Here is a 14,229-nt window from a genome sequence, read left to right as displayed (position 1 = left end):
CTGAAGCGTATGTAACCTGAGGTACCACTGAAAGGCAATGATCACAAAGAGGCAGGATAATGCATACAGTAGATTATCTATTTTGAAACGTAAACTCAGCTATCCTTACAACACCTTTCAATTATTACTGCTGAGTCTGGATCTATTTAATCTATTTATTTCTCCTACCATCCTGGTTTGCAATCTTCCCCTCTGCACATGGGATGCAATCGTAGCAGCAAGGTGGCTGTCCCTCCTTTACTTTCTTGCTGGATCCTGGAAGACATCTCTCAGTACAGACAGAAAGAGGCTGAGTCTATACCATAAATGAAAAAGCAGAAGGTAACTCTTTTTTAAACTTTAAGAAGATAACTCTTTTTTAAAGACTAATGTATCCATTCCTAATGCCCAGTCACTTGCTCTTTACACCTTTCCTCTCAGCTCTCTCCTTCACTCTCTCAATCTTCACCACTTCTCCTGCTTCCTCCCCTTCCACTTATGAACTTAGAAGACTAGCGGTCTCCTGTACCTGCTGCTGTCGGTTCCCATTTTCTTGCTCTGGTATTATTATACCTCCCTTTCCCAACCAGCTCATTCCTCCACCTTTTAGCAAGAAAGGTGAAATCTTGGGGCTTATCTATTAATGCATCCTCTTTAACTCAGTTTGAAATCAGTATTTTGTAAATGTAAAGATATCCTAATTCTTATGTTTATATTAATATAGATTTCTATTTTTACTTAAAATTCACATTGCAGTCTTCCAGAGGAAAGGAAAACCCATTAGTTACTCCAACTAACCACTTATGTGCACTCTCTGATGTAAGATTGCTTCAAGGTCAAACAGATCATCCACTTCATAGTTTCTGTGAAGAGTTTCAGAACTTACAGGGTTAACAGTTCTGAGTGACGTCTCACATCATGAGGCGTGGCTATGTTTCACATACGGGAATCTTACTGTGTATGTGAGTTCTCTTTCTGTTCTGATCAAGAGAGGCGAGAATTGTGCGCGTTGTCGCCGGGTGTTTAAGGCTGAATTTACGATGTTGTGCCACACGATTAAAGGCTGTTAGAGATAAGAAAGAAGCCTGCGTGCAAGTCTGATTTATTACCCACACAGTGCAGCAGTTTCTACCGTTGCGTAACACTCTGCTAAAGGGCCAAAGAGGCTGGAGGATTTTTCGACCGGCACGGACAGCACAGTGGCGCAGCTGAGAAGAGTGCCGGACGCCATTTTGGCCGCATAGGTTATGGAAGCTAGCAAGCTTGGAAGCTGCTGCTGAGACGTCCCTGTGTGTGGGGGAAGCCAGCTGAGGAGCCGGGAGCCGGAAGGAGCTGCTGTTCCGTGAGTACGCTCAGCCCCAGGGGAGGAGATGGCAGACAGCCATGAATCATATACCGTCCCGTTCGAAAAGTTAAACGGACAGAACTGGGAGGAGTGGAGCAGGAAGCTGAAGGCCTGGCTGGTAGCCAAGGGGCTGTGGGAGGCGGTCCTAGGGCCCCCACTGCAAGCTGCAGCCGGTGCAGCAGCAGCAGATGTCGCGGCTGCTCATGCCTCGCAAAGGCGCAACCAGAAAGCCCTGGGAGCTATAGTGCTCAGTTTGGAGGATTCACAGCTACCTTTGGTGGAAGGGCTTGAGACTGCTTTTGAGGCCTACCAGGCACTAGAAAGAGTGCACCACAGGACAACAGCTGGGGCAAAGATCCACACCACTAGACGCCTGTTTGAGATGAAGTTGCGTCCAGGTGGCAGCATCAGACAGCATGTAACTGAGATGCTCTCTGTTTTCAACCAGTTGAGGCTGTTGCAAGTCAACTTTTCAGAGGAGCTGAAAGTTTATATTTTGCTCAGCTCTTTGGACAAAAGTTATGACAATTTGTGTCTAACTTTGGAGTCGATGAATCCCGCAGAACTTACTCTGCAGTATGTGACAGGACGCTTGTCTGACGAAGAGGAACGCCGTGTCAGAGAGGGCCGAGCTGGCACAGGAAGCCCATCCGGTTGCAGAGGGGGGGCCAGGCCAGCTGAAAGCTCTGTTCAGGCTTTCTCCACTCGTCAATGTTATGTCTGTGGTTCCACCAGTCATCTACGAAGATCCTGTCCGCAGAGAGGCAGAGAGGCCGGGCAGGATGCCTCCAAGGTCGTTTCCCATGGGAGCCAGTCCAGGAGAGGAGGCCAGCGTGGGAACGCGAAGGGAGGACGTGACTCAGAGTGGAGACAGTCCTTATCATCTTACTGCTTCTATGGCAACGCTTAAGGACAACTCCAGTGAGGACAGGGTGATGCACTGGGTTATCGATTCTGGAGCCAGCCATCACCTGATAAGAGCGACACCTGGTGTCGAGATGCGGAACTGCAGAGCTGTTTCAGCTGGGAAAACTGTTGAATTTGCTGATGGGTCACAAAGGCCATTGTCTAACGTGGCAAATGTTTTTGTTTCCTTTTTACAGGTGGAGCTGGAAGTCTACGTTGTGCCAGAGATGCATTGTTGTCTTTTATCTGTACCTGCTCTTGTAAAGGAGGGTTATAAGGTTTGCTTTGAAAATGATGTCTGTTCCATTTCCAGGGGTGGGAGACAACTTGTCAACGTGCCATGTAAGAACAATCTCTTTGTTCTGGAGACACCTCTGGAGGGTGAGGAGGACGCCGAGACAGCACAAGCGAAGTGTGCTAGTGTTCCCAGTCATGATTCTTGTGTTCACTTGTGGCACAGGAGAATGTCGCACTGCAGTTTGGAAGATGTTCAGAAGTTGCCCAGATGCACGAAGGGTTGCAAACTGAAAGCATGTGGGAAATCCCTAGAGTGCAAAGCGTGCAGAAAGGCAAAGGTACAAAGGTGCAGTTATCCCAGGATAGAGAACCACAAAACCTTTTGAGCTTGTGCACACAGACCTTGTTGGGCCCATGGAGAGTCCGAGTCTGGGTGGGGCCAGGTTTGTGCTGACGCTGACAGATGATTTTAGCCGGAATGGCTGGTCTTTCTCGCTGAAGACGCAAAGCGAGGCAGCGCAACTGATTAAAGATTGGGTTGCGGAGGTGGAACAACGGTTCTCCACCAAGGTGCAGGGGTTCAGGAGTGACCGTGGGGCAAAGTTTACTGGGTCTGCTCTGAAGAAGTTTTTCAACCAGAAGGGAATACGTCACAGGGTGACGGGTGCTGAGTCTCCTCAGGAGAGAGGCGTGGCAGAGCACAGGAGTAAAACACTGGCTGAAGCCGTCAAGGTTCTACTGTGTGACTCTGGGTTGCCTCAGAGCTTTTGGAGTGAGGCGTGGAAAGCTGTCAATTTTACGATGAACAGGTCCTATAACCCGGTTATAGGTGACACACCATTTTTCCTGTTGCACCAGAAAAAGCCACAGGTGCATTTCTTCCGTGTGTTTGGTTCCCAAGCCTGGGTGCCTGTACCAAAGGCTCAACGGAAGGAAGGTGGTCCGAGGTACCAGAAAATGATCTTCTGTGGGTATGAACCTGTGAGAAAGGGGTGGAAGTTTGCATATCCAGAAGGTGATCAGACCAAGCTTCTGATCAGTAAGCATGCTGAGTTCTGTGAGCAGCATGGTTGGTCAAGACTCAATGATGGTCCTGACGTTCTCTCAGAATGTCTGTCTGATTCTGAGGAGGAAGGAGAGTCAGAGGCTGAACCTGTTGCTGAGGACCAAGTCTCTGAACAGGGTCAAGAACAGGGTTGGGTTTCTCCGCAGGTTGTTAAAAGAGAGCCCAAGAGTGAGCCTTCGTCTCCTGTTAGCAAAGTGCAGAAGGCCCGAAGACGCAGTAAGTCAGAGGGGGAGTCTTCTGATGTAGAGGACACACTTGCTGACCCCAGTGGGTCAGGAGGAGCACCTGAGTTTGTGCTCAGACGATCTGCACGCACAACGAAGGGGGTGCCACCTGAGAGGTTTAAGGTCACTAGCGCGTGGGTTGGTTTCGCGCAGTGCGAACCTGGGAGGTCTGAGGAGGTTCAACAGTTGCCTGAGACAGATGCCAGAAGGGGGAAAGAGGCAATGGAAAGTGAGTTGAACTCAAAGAGATCTGTAAATGGGTGTTCACAGTTTCCCTCAGGATGCGAGACGAGAGGGGGTGTGAAGAGTTACAGAAGTTACAGGGTTAACAGTTCTGAGTGACGTCTCACATCATGAGGCGTGGCTATGTTTCACATACGGGAATCTTACTGTGTATGTGAGTTCTCTTTCTGTTCTGATCGAGAGAGGCGAGAGATGTGCGCGTTGTCGCCGGGTGTTTAAGGCTGAATTTACGATGTTGTGCTACACGATTAAAGGCTGTTAGAGATAAGAAAGAAGCCTGCGTGCAAGTCTGATTTATTACCCACACAGTGCAGCAGTTTCTACCATTGCGTAACACTCTGCTAAAGGGCCAAAGAGGCTGGAGGATTTTTCGACCGGCACGGACAGCACAGTGGCGCAGCTGAGAAGAGTGCCGGACGCCATTTTGGCCACATAGTTTCCTGGTCTTTCACCACGTACACCCTCTTCTGCAGGCAAAATAAATGCAGAGGCCCTGATTGGCTGGGGAAAAACCCTGCACTCCTATCTCCAGGCCTTTTCATAGAAAAACTGGTTTTTGACCTAGATCAAAGCACCCATATTCACACGAAGGTGCTCTGTGTTCTGTTTTGTATCATCCTTAATAAAATATTTTCCTTTACTCATTTTGTGGCTTCTAGCAGCAAGCTTTTGGCTCTTAATCTGGTACTTGGATGCATTCGTCATGTTCTACATAGTAACTTGCAGTTGAAAAGACAGTGAGTAGACATGCAGGTGAATGATCATTGCTTATGCAAGATTGAATCTCTTTGGAATTATCTAACAATTCGGCCCTACCTCATTAAACCAACTGTGCCATGTTATGGCATCTTCATCAAGGATGAATGATTGGCCTGGAGGAGCCTGTGGATCTATCCTCCCAACTCTCACTCTGTGCAAACTTTGGTTGGAGAATATAATCCAATTGACAATATCCAAGCTAGATGCTGCCTCTCCATTCTGGTTGATGAAGACCACATCTCCTGCCGTATTGTTAAATGAGATACTTCTCAGAAAGTGATGGAGCTAGATTGAATACAGAAGAGGCAATTGTTTGGAAAAGACTGCAGTTCTAATACAAGACTGAGGTATCTTTTTTCCTGTGGGCAGGACCCATCATTCTGCCCGGATGCTGAGGTCCAGCGCCGAGGGCCTTCTGGCGGTTCCCTCATTGCGAGAAGCAAAGCTACAGGGAACCAGGCAGAGGGCCTTCTCGGTAGTGGCGCCCGCCCTGTGGAACGCCCTTCCAGCAGATGTCAAAGTGATAAACAACTACCTGACATTCAGAAGACATCTTAAGGCAGCCCTGTTCAGGGAAGTTTTTAACGTGTGATATTTTACTGTATTTTTGGTTTTTATGGAGGCCGCCCAGAGTGGCTGGGGAGGCCCAGCCAAATGGGCGGGGTATAAATAATAAATTATTATTATTATTATTATTATTATTATTATTATTATTATTGCAAGAGGTGGGTGGTGATACAGTCAACTGTGAGTAGAGTCTGGTCCAAGGATGGAGAGACCACCAGTTTTCTCTCTTCCACATCCCTCTCTCTCCCTCTCCCCTTATTTACAACCTTTCTTTATCTCCCCTGCCCCACACCAATTTCCCTCTTTCCCGCTTCATCTCAGGAGACACAACAGTGGTATGTGACCACCTGCTCTGAGGGAGGATTTGGTGTATATGGGATAGGGAGAATGCTGAGCATCTCTCTCGGCCATGACTACTGCTTGTTATCTGTGAATACAGTGGCATCTCAGTGACCTCCCAACTTCTGTCATACAAAACCTTTTTTTCTCTGAGAGCAATGAGCAACATTTGGAAACCCATACTTTATCAGAGAATAACAGGTCTCTTCCAGTTGAGGATGTTCAGCCTATTACCTGCCAAAACTGTAGATTCTGATTCTTCCCTCTCCCTCTGTACGCCATTCCTCTGTGTCTGAGTCTGGATGCAAACATGGCATGTAAAGCATGGGCCATGGCGTAGACAGCACTGTGGATACCGTAACTGTGGCCTGTCATGCTCATTTCAAAAAATGATCCAGGAAGGTTCTCCAGCTTCTCTTCTCCGGTGCAAATATTCCCCTCCACCTTGTCTGCAGTCATATCTGGGAATACACATTCAAAGGCCTGTTGCCAGAAGTCCCTGATAAAACCATCCCCATCTGTGCTGGAAGGGTTTCTGTGCAGAACATACTGATTAAATCCTCGTGGGTTTCTAAAGTGAATTTCAAAGGCTATAGCACCATTGAATACTCTTGAATCCCAGTTCCTTTGAAAGACAAATGAAGCAAACTCAATCTGGGCAGTTGTTATCCATACTTTGCTTTTTATATTGTTTATCATGTCATCATGTTCTGATAGGTATGGAAGCCATCTAAAAGTTGCCATGGAATAAGATTCTCCATTTGCCACCATAACATTAGCTTTGCTGCTAAGAATTATATGGTTTATAATTGCCCCCTGTTGTAGCATGCCATTAATTTCAGAAATAAAACTAAAATCAGGGATTCTTTCTAGGAATGCAAAACACACACCACTCTTGGTAAACATTGGGAAAATGGTTTGCACAAATCTTTCTCCGTTTTCATTGTCCATTGCAATGACTCCAATCCACGTCCACCTGAAATGCAGAAGCAAAGAGAGAATTCCCTCATACTGAAGGGCTTCTGAGGCTGCCATCTGGTAGAAGGGAAGCCCTGGGCTTTTATCATTCATCACTGGAGCAGAGCCATAAATGAGCTAAAAAGTAAATGGAAGAATAGAAGAGACAAAGTAGATTCCTTTCACAGTATTCATAATCATTTTGTGGAGATCCCTGTTAATCAAATATGCCCTTTGCCAATGTTTCAGTGTTTGTTTGCCTCTCTCTCAGTTTTACAAAAGACACACATGCAGATGGGCTGAAACCTGGGATCATCTCACTTTTCTCATTTTTAAACCTTTCACTTGATGACTTTCACAGGGGACTGTGTCTGTTTTAGTTTTAGTTTTGGAAATTTTGTTAACACTTCGATGACTGGAGCAGGGCATTGTGTCTACTTTACTTTTAAAAAACCAAACATTTTTTGAGTCATTGCAAAATTTGGCAAGGTCTTGCATAATGGATAAAACTGAATGGGGAACATACCATGCTCCAAGCTGCAGATTACCTAGACATTATCTGATTTTGTCAAAACTGCAAGTTGGATCAGATTCATATTTCTTCTCTGGAGCTTCGTCTTTCTTCTTCATGATGCACATGCCCCATCACACAGCAAAACTGTGCTGATTCTTCTCAGACTTTATTTATGAACACTTATTTCACTTGCAGAACTGGATTTTATCTTCAATTTTCCATAACTTCTTTGTGTTTGGTGCAATAAAGAAGAATAATTATGGTACTGGAACCTACCTGTCAGTTGTTTCAGCTATAAGCCATTTCCCCCCTCTTTCCCAGCAGCTTTTTTGAGATGCCCTGATCACTAATTTTACTATTGGCACCTACCTGTCAGCTTTTATCCTGTAAGCAATTTCCCCTTTACCCCAGTTACTCAATTTAAACAACCTCCGCACTAAGCAGAAAGTACTGCATAACCAAAAAGCAGCTGGTGAGGGAGAAGCCCACTTTCCCATCACTGGCCTTTGGGATAACAGAGTTTTAGATGTGTGTGTAAGACGGGTAGGCGGGCGGGGAGTGACATTTTTTTTCCTGGTATTGCACATTTCCCCTTATTGATGTTTGTTTGTTTATATTATAATTACATACAATCATTATTTTCCAAGGATCTCAAGGTGGTTTACATGGTTGTCCTTCCAATTTCATCTTCACCCGGAACTGATTCCGAGGAACCTGCCTCTTCCTCTATGCAAGCTAATAGAGGTATTGTACATAGGTGTCCTACCTGTGGAATCTTAAAGATATCCAAAACAGTGGCCACATAAAAGGAAATTTCAGAATCAAGTCCTCCAATGACCCCAGTCAGATTATTTTCAACATCACATATATAGTTAGGGACAAATTTCTTCACCATGGATAGAAGCAGCAGTGTCGCAAGATATGTGCTCCTTGCATTGTTATAGCTGTCATATAAGTGGAAGCCCAAGGTGATATTGGGTAAGATGTGAGGGTCTTTGTTGATCTCCTTGACTGCAAATGCCAAGGCCACAATGTGCTGGTAAATCTTAGGCACCACCCTAGAATGAGAGTTGCAAACTGTATCAGCAGGAACATCAGCAGAGCTATCATTTTACATAACAGCACAGCAATTAATTATATTGTGTTCATTCGGATTAACTCACAGTCCATTCTACTATTCAACAGCTCTTATCAATGAAAAATTCTTCCTGATGTTTAGTTGAAATCTCCTCTCTTGTAACTTGAAGCAGCTAATTTGAGTCCTAACCTCCGGAGCAAGAGAAAACAAGTGTGTTCCTGGTGACAGCCCTTGAGATATTTGAAAATGTCTATCATTCCTCCCTCATTCTCATCATAGCTAAACATACCAAACTCCCTTATCTGTTCCTCATAAGACTTGACTTGGTTTCCAGACCATCTTTGTTGCTCTCCTCTGCACATGTTCCAGTTTGTCAATATCCTTCTTATATTGTGGTGATCAGAACTGGACACAGTACTCCAGGTGACCAAGGCAGAACAGAGTGTACTATTACTTACTTTAATCCGGACACTATACTTCTGTTGATGCAGATCCATTGAGTTTTTTTGTCATGTACTACTGGCAAGCCAAGTGTTCATCATCTTAGATTGCATTTGTCCCTGTTGAAATTCATGTTGTTACTTTTGTACCAATCTTTTAAGGTTAATAGTATGTAGAGTAGGGGTTGCTAATGTGGGGCCCATGGGACGACTTCCCTTACATGTCTGAGGTCTTTTTCTGACACTTACAAAGTCTCTGGTCTCTCTGGTCTCTCCCTGCAGTGACTTCTTTTTCATGAGTCAGTGATGGTCGTTGGAATTCACTAAATTCTATACTTCATAATAAGCACCTTTCAGTGCTGAAACAAACCTTAGTTTAAGTTCAGAAAATGAAAGCATAAGGATATTCAGCTTCAGAACAGGTTTTTCAAAAATACATTCTTACTAACACTCTAGTTCAGATAAGGTCTATAAAAATTAGCTGATCAAATGGTTCTCCCAGACAGATAAACATTCATACATTTCAAAACATTTATATTTATTTTTCCTATTGAGAAATGGGAGCTTCTTCAGTATTCTCTTAATTCCCAAGACATTCTTATGGATTTTTACATCAGCCTATGTCCCACTGATTTGCAAAGTTGTTATTCTTAGGTAAACGGGTAGAGGTTTGCAGCCTTAGTCATTACTCTCAGGCTGTGACTCTAGGTCTGATCGTTTCTCTGCTGTAACGGAAGAGTGGCTTAGTTCTTACACAAGCTCTTCAGGCAGGGTTGGTGGGGGTTCCTCAGTGAATGTGGCTGGAGAGGAGATGAAGGCACCATGGAAAACAATGCCACCAATGATGAAATCTCCTGGCTGATGATACGTGTGAAGTGGATTGTGTGGACCTTGGAGCATGCATTTTGCTATGTGAGCCTCACATACATTATAAGAAATCAGTTCCAGCAGCAAGAACACTAAAACCACCATTCTCACTAAAAAACCAACTCTTTGTTCTACATGGAACCCATGATTTCTCTAGCAATATTATAATTAACTTCTCCAGGATAAAATTGTATCATTTGAATGGTAGTAACGTTTCCTGAGATGATGCAATCTGGGAGTATGTAAGATCAGACTTGTGGATCCCACACCCTATTTAAATTATTCTGGTTAATTTTGGTATCTTTTATGTTACTTCTGCAAGTGGCCACTGAAAGTCCACAGGGTTTTTTGAGGAGCACCAGATTTAATTATAGCCCTGTTAATAACCAAGCTGGAATTTAGTTATTTATTCAATGCTTGTGAACCCCTGTGGAATTGCAGAAGAAAATGTGTTTGTGACAGATTCAGAACTGTTGTGTTTAATTCCCTTTCAGTAGATAATAAGGGACCAGTGGTGTATTGGTGAATTTTGAAGTTTGAAGTTCATAATAGAAGACCTTGTAAAAAATGGAGACTTCAAAATGTATTATGGTGTTTTCAGCATCTTGGAATTTGGTTGAGTGGACCTGGATCCACATCAACCATGTGGCATGAGAACAATGGCTGCTCACCACTTTCCCACGGGGTGACAGTTTCGTAACCTCACTCTCAGCCTCCTTCCCCGATGGCCTAGGCACACACATATGCTGGCCTTTGGAGAGGAATTATTCTTGGCTGTTGGATCTCAAAGGGGAGGGGTCTTTCCAACCCAAAAGGCACCATAAATGGGCTGCTCACTGGTTCCTCCTGGAGCGCCATGCCTTGCTGGCTGTGGCTATTGTCTGCTGCCTTTTCTGGCCTGCAGTGAGGCTTAAAAGGGCGGTATGGCTGGGTGAAGAGTAACACCCTCCCACCCTCCCTTATTATTTCCACTCTCAATTTGGGTCAATTAATTATCATGCTTTTAAAATGTATTTTCCTTTTCAGGTCATGATCTAACATAGCTTTTCTCCCTAAGGGTCATTCCATCTAACCACTTCATTTTTCTTGTACCTGCTGACCTTGCTATGGTTGATAACAGTTGCCATATTCAGATCTGGGAAAGAATTTGCTTGTAGACAAGTTGGCTGGCCTGGAGTTTTAGACTCACTAATAGCAAAACATCAAAACTTTTGGTGATTAAACCATTGGGTAGAATCTCAGTCTTCAAGCACTGGGTAAAGTAGCAAATTACCCAGTACCAAACCAGCGATCTATTCTGGGTACCCCGTTAGCTCTACCTGCACCCAAAATTGCCCTGAGTCCCGGCTGGTTGATCACCCCAGGTTGAAGGTGATGGAACTGTGCAAAGCCCTCATATCTGTGCCATTTTCTGCCCCCATTACCCAAATGACTTCACCAGCCACTGGTGCCTAAAGCTCTGTACAAACTGCGACGCAGAAACCTGAAAGATGGTCTAATGTTGTTTTAAACTGTATTTAATAGGCTGAAGGATGAATGATTAATACTTAAATATCCCTGCTGTAACCAACTGGCAATTGCAGGTTCAGGGAACCTGTGGCTCTTTAGACAGAACACTCTCCCTGAATATGGAGAGGCAATTGTTTTTTTAATAAAGGGAGAATGATATTATAGCTTAACACACACATATTCTAAAAATGCAATCTGTGCACAGCAATCAAAGTTTGATTTGTAATATTTTTGTGATATTTCATATAATAAAAAGGAGATGATGGATCCTCTTCCTCCACCCCCAACTGAGAACAGAAATTGAATCCTGATGAGTGCTGCTTGCATAGGAGCACCCTGGAACCAGCAGGATCAAACCCTGCCCTAACCAACTGCTGAACAGAGGTTTCTGCAGGGGACATGATGGTGAAATAGACCCTGGCAGCCTTCCTATCCACCACTCAACCATTCAAAACTCCAGATCACTCCACGTGGCCCATCTCAAAATGGGACAATCTTCACTTGACTTGGCCCAAGCTTTACATGATCCAGTTTGGATTGGTCTTCATCCAAACCGCTGACAATCCCTTGTGACAGCAAAGTCTATTGTTCAAGAATGTGCAATATTTCAGCTCCATTGGATCAGCCTGGGTTATACAATCAGGAGACTGGGGAAACTTATCCTTATTAACTTTTTCCACCATGTATAAATGCATATTAAATAACTGACCATTTACTATTATTCTGTGACAGCCAAAATCATCTGCTAGAGGTGGCTGCCTCATGCTGTCTAATGTTTGGGATGTCACTGAGTGGAAACCTGCCCAGAAAGCCTTGCTGAAAGGCTTCTAATGGTAGCCTTTATCTCCTTGTTCTTCAAAGCATAGATGGTTGGGTGTAGCAAGGGGGTGGCACAGGTATAGAAGACAGAAAACACTTTATCGATCATGAACCGGGCTGATGGACGCAGGTAAATAAACAAACAGGGCCCAAAGTACATGGTGACCACAATGAGGTGAGAGGTGCATGTGGAGGCAGCCTTGGTGGTCCCTTCAGAGGGACCCCTGGAGTGGATTGTGTAGAGGATGAATCCATATGAGATGAGCAGGCCAATAAAAGAAACTAGTGACAAAATTCCACTGTTGGTGACCATCATGACCTCCAAGGGATTTGTGTCAATGCAAGCCAACTTGATGACCAATGGGAGGACACAGAAGAAGCTGTCCACTTGATTTTGCCCACAGAAAGGCACATTAATGATGAAACGCAATTGCACAGTGCCATGGAGGAGCCCACCAGCCTATGAGGCAAGGAGAAGTGCCATGCAATGAGGCCGGCTCATGAGGCATAATGGAGGGGATGGGAAAATGCCACATACTGTTCAATTGCCATGGCTACCAGCAGGAGCATCTTGCAGCCTACAAACACATGGAGAAAGAAGATTTGTGCCATGCAGCTCTGGAAGGAGATGATCTAATGTTGGGCAAGGAAATCCAAGAGAGATCTTGGGATGGCAAAGGAGGATAGGCAGAGGTCCAGGAAAGCCAAGTGACCTAGCAGAAAGAACATGGATCTGAAAGACAGTGATCCTGGAAAATGGCTGAGAAAATGAGAGTGTTGCTAATAGAAGACTGCAAAATTAGCATGGTGTGGTCAGCATCTTGGAATTTGGCTGAGTGCACCTGGATTCACACCAGCCATGTGGTATGTGTGCAATGACCACTCTTTGCTGTTCTGGGGATTACAGTTGTGTCCCCTTCCTCTTAGCCTCCTTCCGCAATGGCCTGGGCAAACGTTTGCCCACACCCCCATGGGCAAATGCCTCTATGATTCCGGAGAGGTTGAATTGGTGCCCCATGCTCTCCTGTATTACTCCTTTTATAGAGCCTTATGCAAAATCTCTCCTAATACTGTCAGCCTATGTCAGCTGCCACCATAGGGAGAAAGAGGATTCTTAAAGTCTCTCAGACTCCACAGTTCATCCAGACCCAGGTGATGGTGGACAGGATTCCCAAAGTTGCTTAGCCTGACTTTCCAGCTTTTTGGTGAATTTTAATTCAGTGTCCAAATACATTCAGTGATGCTGATGTCTCTGGCTTCATCTGCAAACTTCAGCATTTTATTTTTAAAATATGTATTCTGCTTCACTTCCACTAGGGCAGGGGTTGGGGATGTGTGGCACTCCAGATGTTGATGGATTCCAAAACCCACCAACCCTAGTCAGTATGGAAAATGGTCAGCAATGATGAGGGCTGTAGTCTAGCAATATCTGGAGGGCTATAGGCTTCCCATCCCTGCTCTAGGGGGATTGAAAGCAGATAACAAGAAAAGAAATAATATGTTTTACTGTGTTAAATTGGCTGGGGAACACAGCCAGAAGGGTGGGTTATAAATAACAAAGTTATTATTATCATTATCATTATTATTAGTTCTACTTCCTTCCATTCCTGTCTCCACTTGAATACTTGGACTTTCTGCAAGGGGGGCACATAATCTTACAGACAATCATTAACAAACATAGTTAGCTTGCTGTATAACAGTACAGATGTCTACGCAGAAATAAGTGTTTTAAGATTTAATAGGCCTTACTCCCAGAGGAGGGAGTACAAGCTGGCAACATAGGCTCTGGTTTATGGTTGAAACTAAGAGAAAGCAGTGGCTTTGTGCCTTTAAGAGTTGTATAACAGGAGGTATAATTCAGAGGTTAAGCCTGGATTCCAGAAAGCTGAGGTCTGTTATGGGAAAACAGATGCAACCTAGGTCTAATTTTATCTGCTCATCAAACATTGGCTGAAGGATGCCAACAGTCAGTGGAAAGTACAACAATATACTTGCCACAAATATTATACATATTTGTATTTGTTTGGGGTTTTTTGCAGTTTAGTTGCACTGCAGAAAGCTTGCTGGGGAGACCACGTATTACAAGGAACTCAAAAATAACTTTTACAAGGTTTTAATAACAAAAATAAAAACTCCTTTTACACTAAATATATCAACAAGCATGACCCAACCACCAACCCATCCCCCAGGGTACTGAGAGAGCTAGGTGCTGCTCTTTATATATTATACCCAATTGCTGATACAGCTTAATTAACATAACATAGCAGCAATTGCTATACTGTTTCACAGCTGTAAAACTGGGTCTTGTTATTTGCTCTGGCCCTACACATCTTGTGAAACAATAATGAACCTTCACATTTAAAAAGACAATTCAACAGTA

The 14,229-nt window shown here is 44.3% G+C and overlaps 1 protein-coding gene across 3 annotated transcripts in view; it reads right to left on the bottom strand.

Annotated features, from left to right (window-relative positions):
* Positions 1-14,229, bottom strand: part of LOC308461335 (vomeronasal type-2 receptor 26-like) — a 67,508-nt gene that overhangs the window by 1,461 nt on the left and 51,818 nt on the right. Inside the window, exons 1-5 of one of the 3 annotated variants that reach the window (XM_080978187.1) lie at positions 10,193-10,334; positions 7,903-8,194; positions 5,900-6,760; positions 4,817-5,044; positions 169-295 (exon numbers count right to left, since the gene is read on the bottom strand). In XM_080978187.1, coding sequence (XP_080834313.1) covers positions 169-295; positions 4,817-5,044; positions 5,900-6,760; positions 7,903-8,031 — 1,345 coding nt within the window. In that variant the 5' untranslated portion in view covers positions 8,032-8,194; positions 10,193-10,334. Of the gene's footprint in view, positions 1-168; positions 296-4,816; positions 5,045-5,899; positions 6,761-7,902; positions 8,195-8,503; positions 8,557-10,192; positions 10,335-14,229 lie in introns of those variants that run through there. The other 2 variants (XM_080978186.1, XM_080978188.1) reach the window with 2 other exon arrangements.

The sequence above is a fragment of the Podarcis pityusensis genome, assembly GCF_964106645.2.
Source record: "Podarcis pityusensis genome assembly, chromosome: 13".
In the NCBI taxonomy this organism is placed as follows: domain Eukaryota; kingdom Metazoa; phylum Chordata; class Lepidosauria; order Squamata; family Lacertidae; genus Podarcis; species Podarcis pityusensis.
This window is presented reverse-complemented; position numbering and strand designations above follow the sequence as displayed.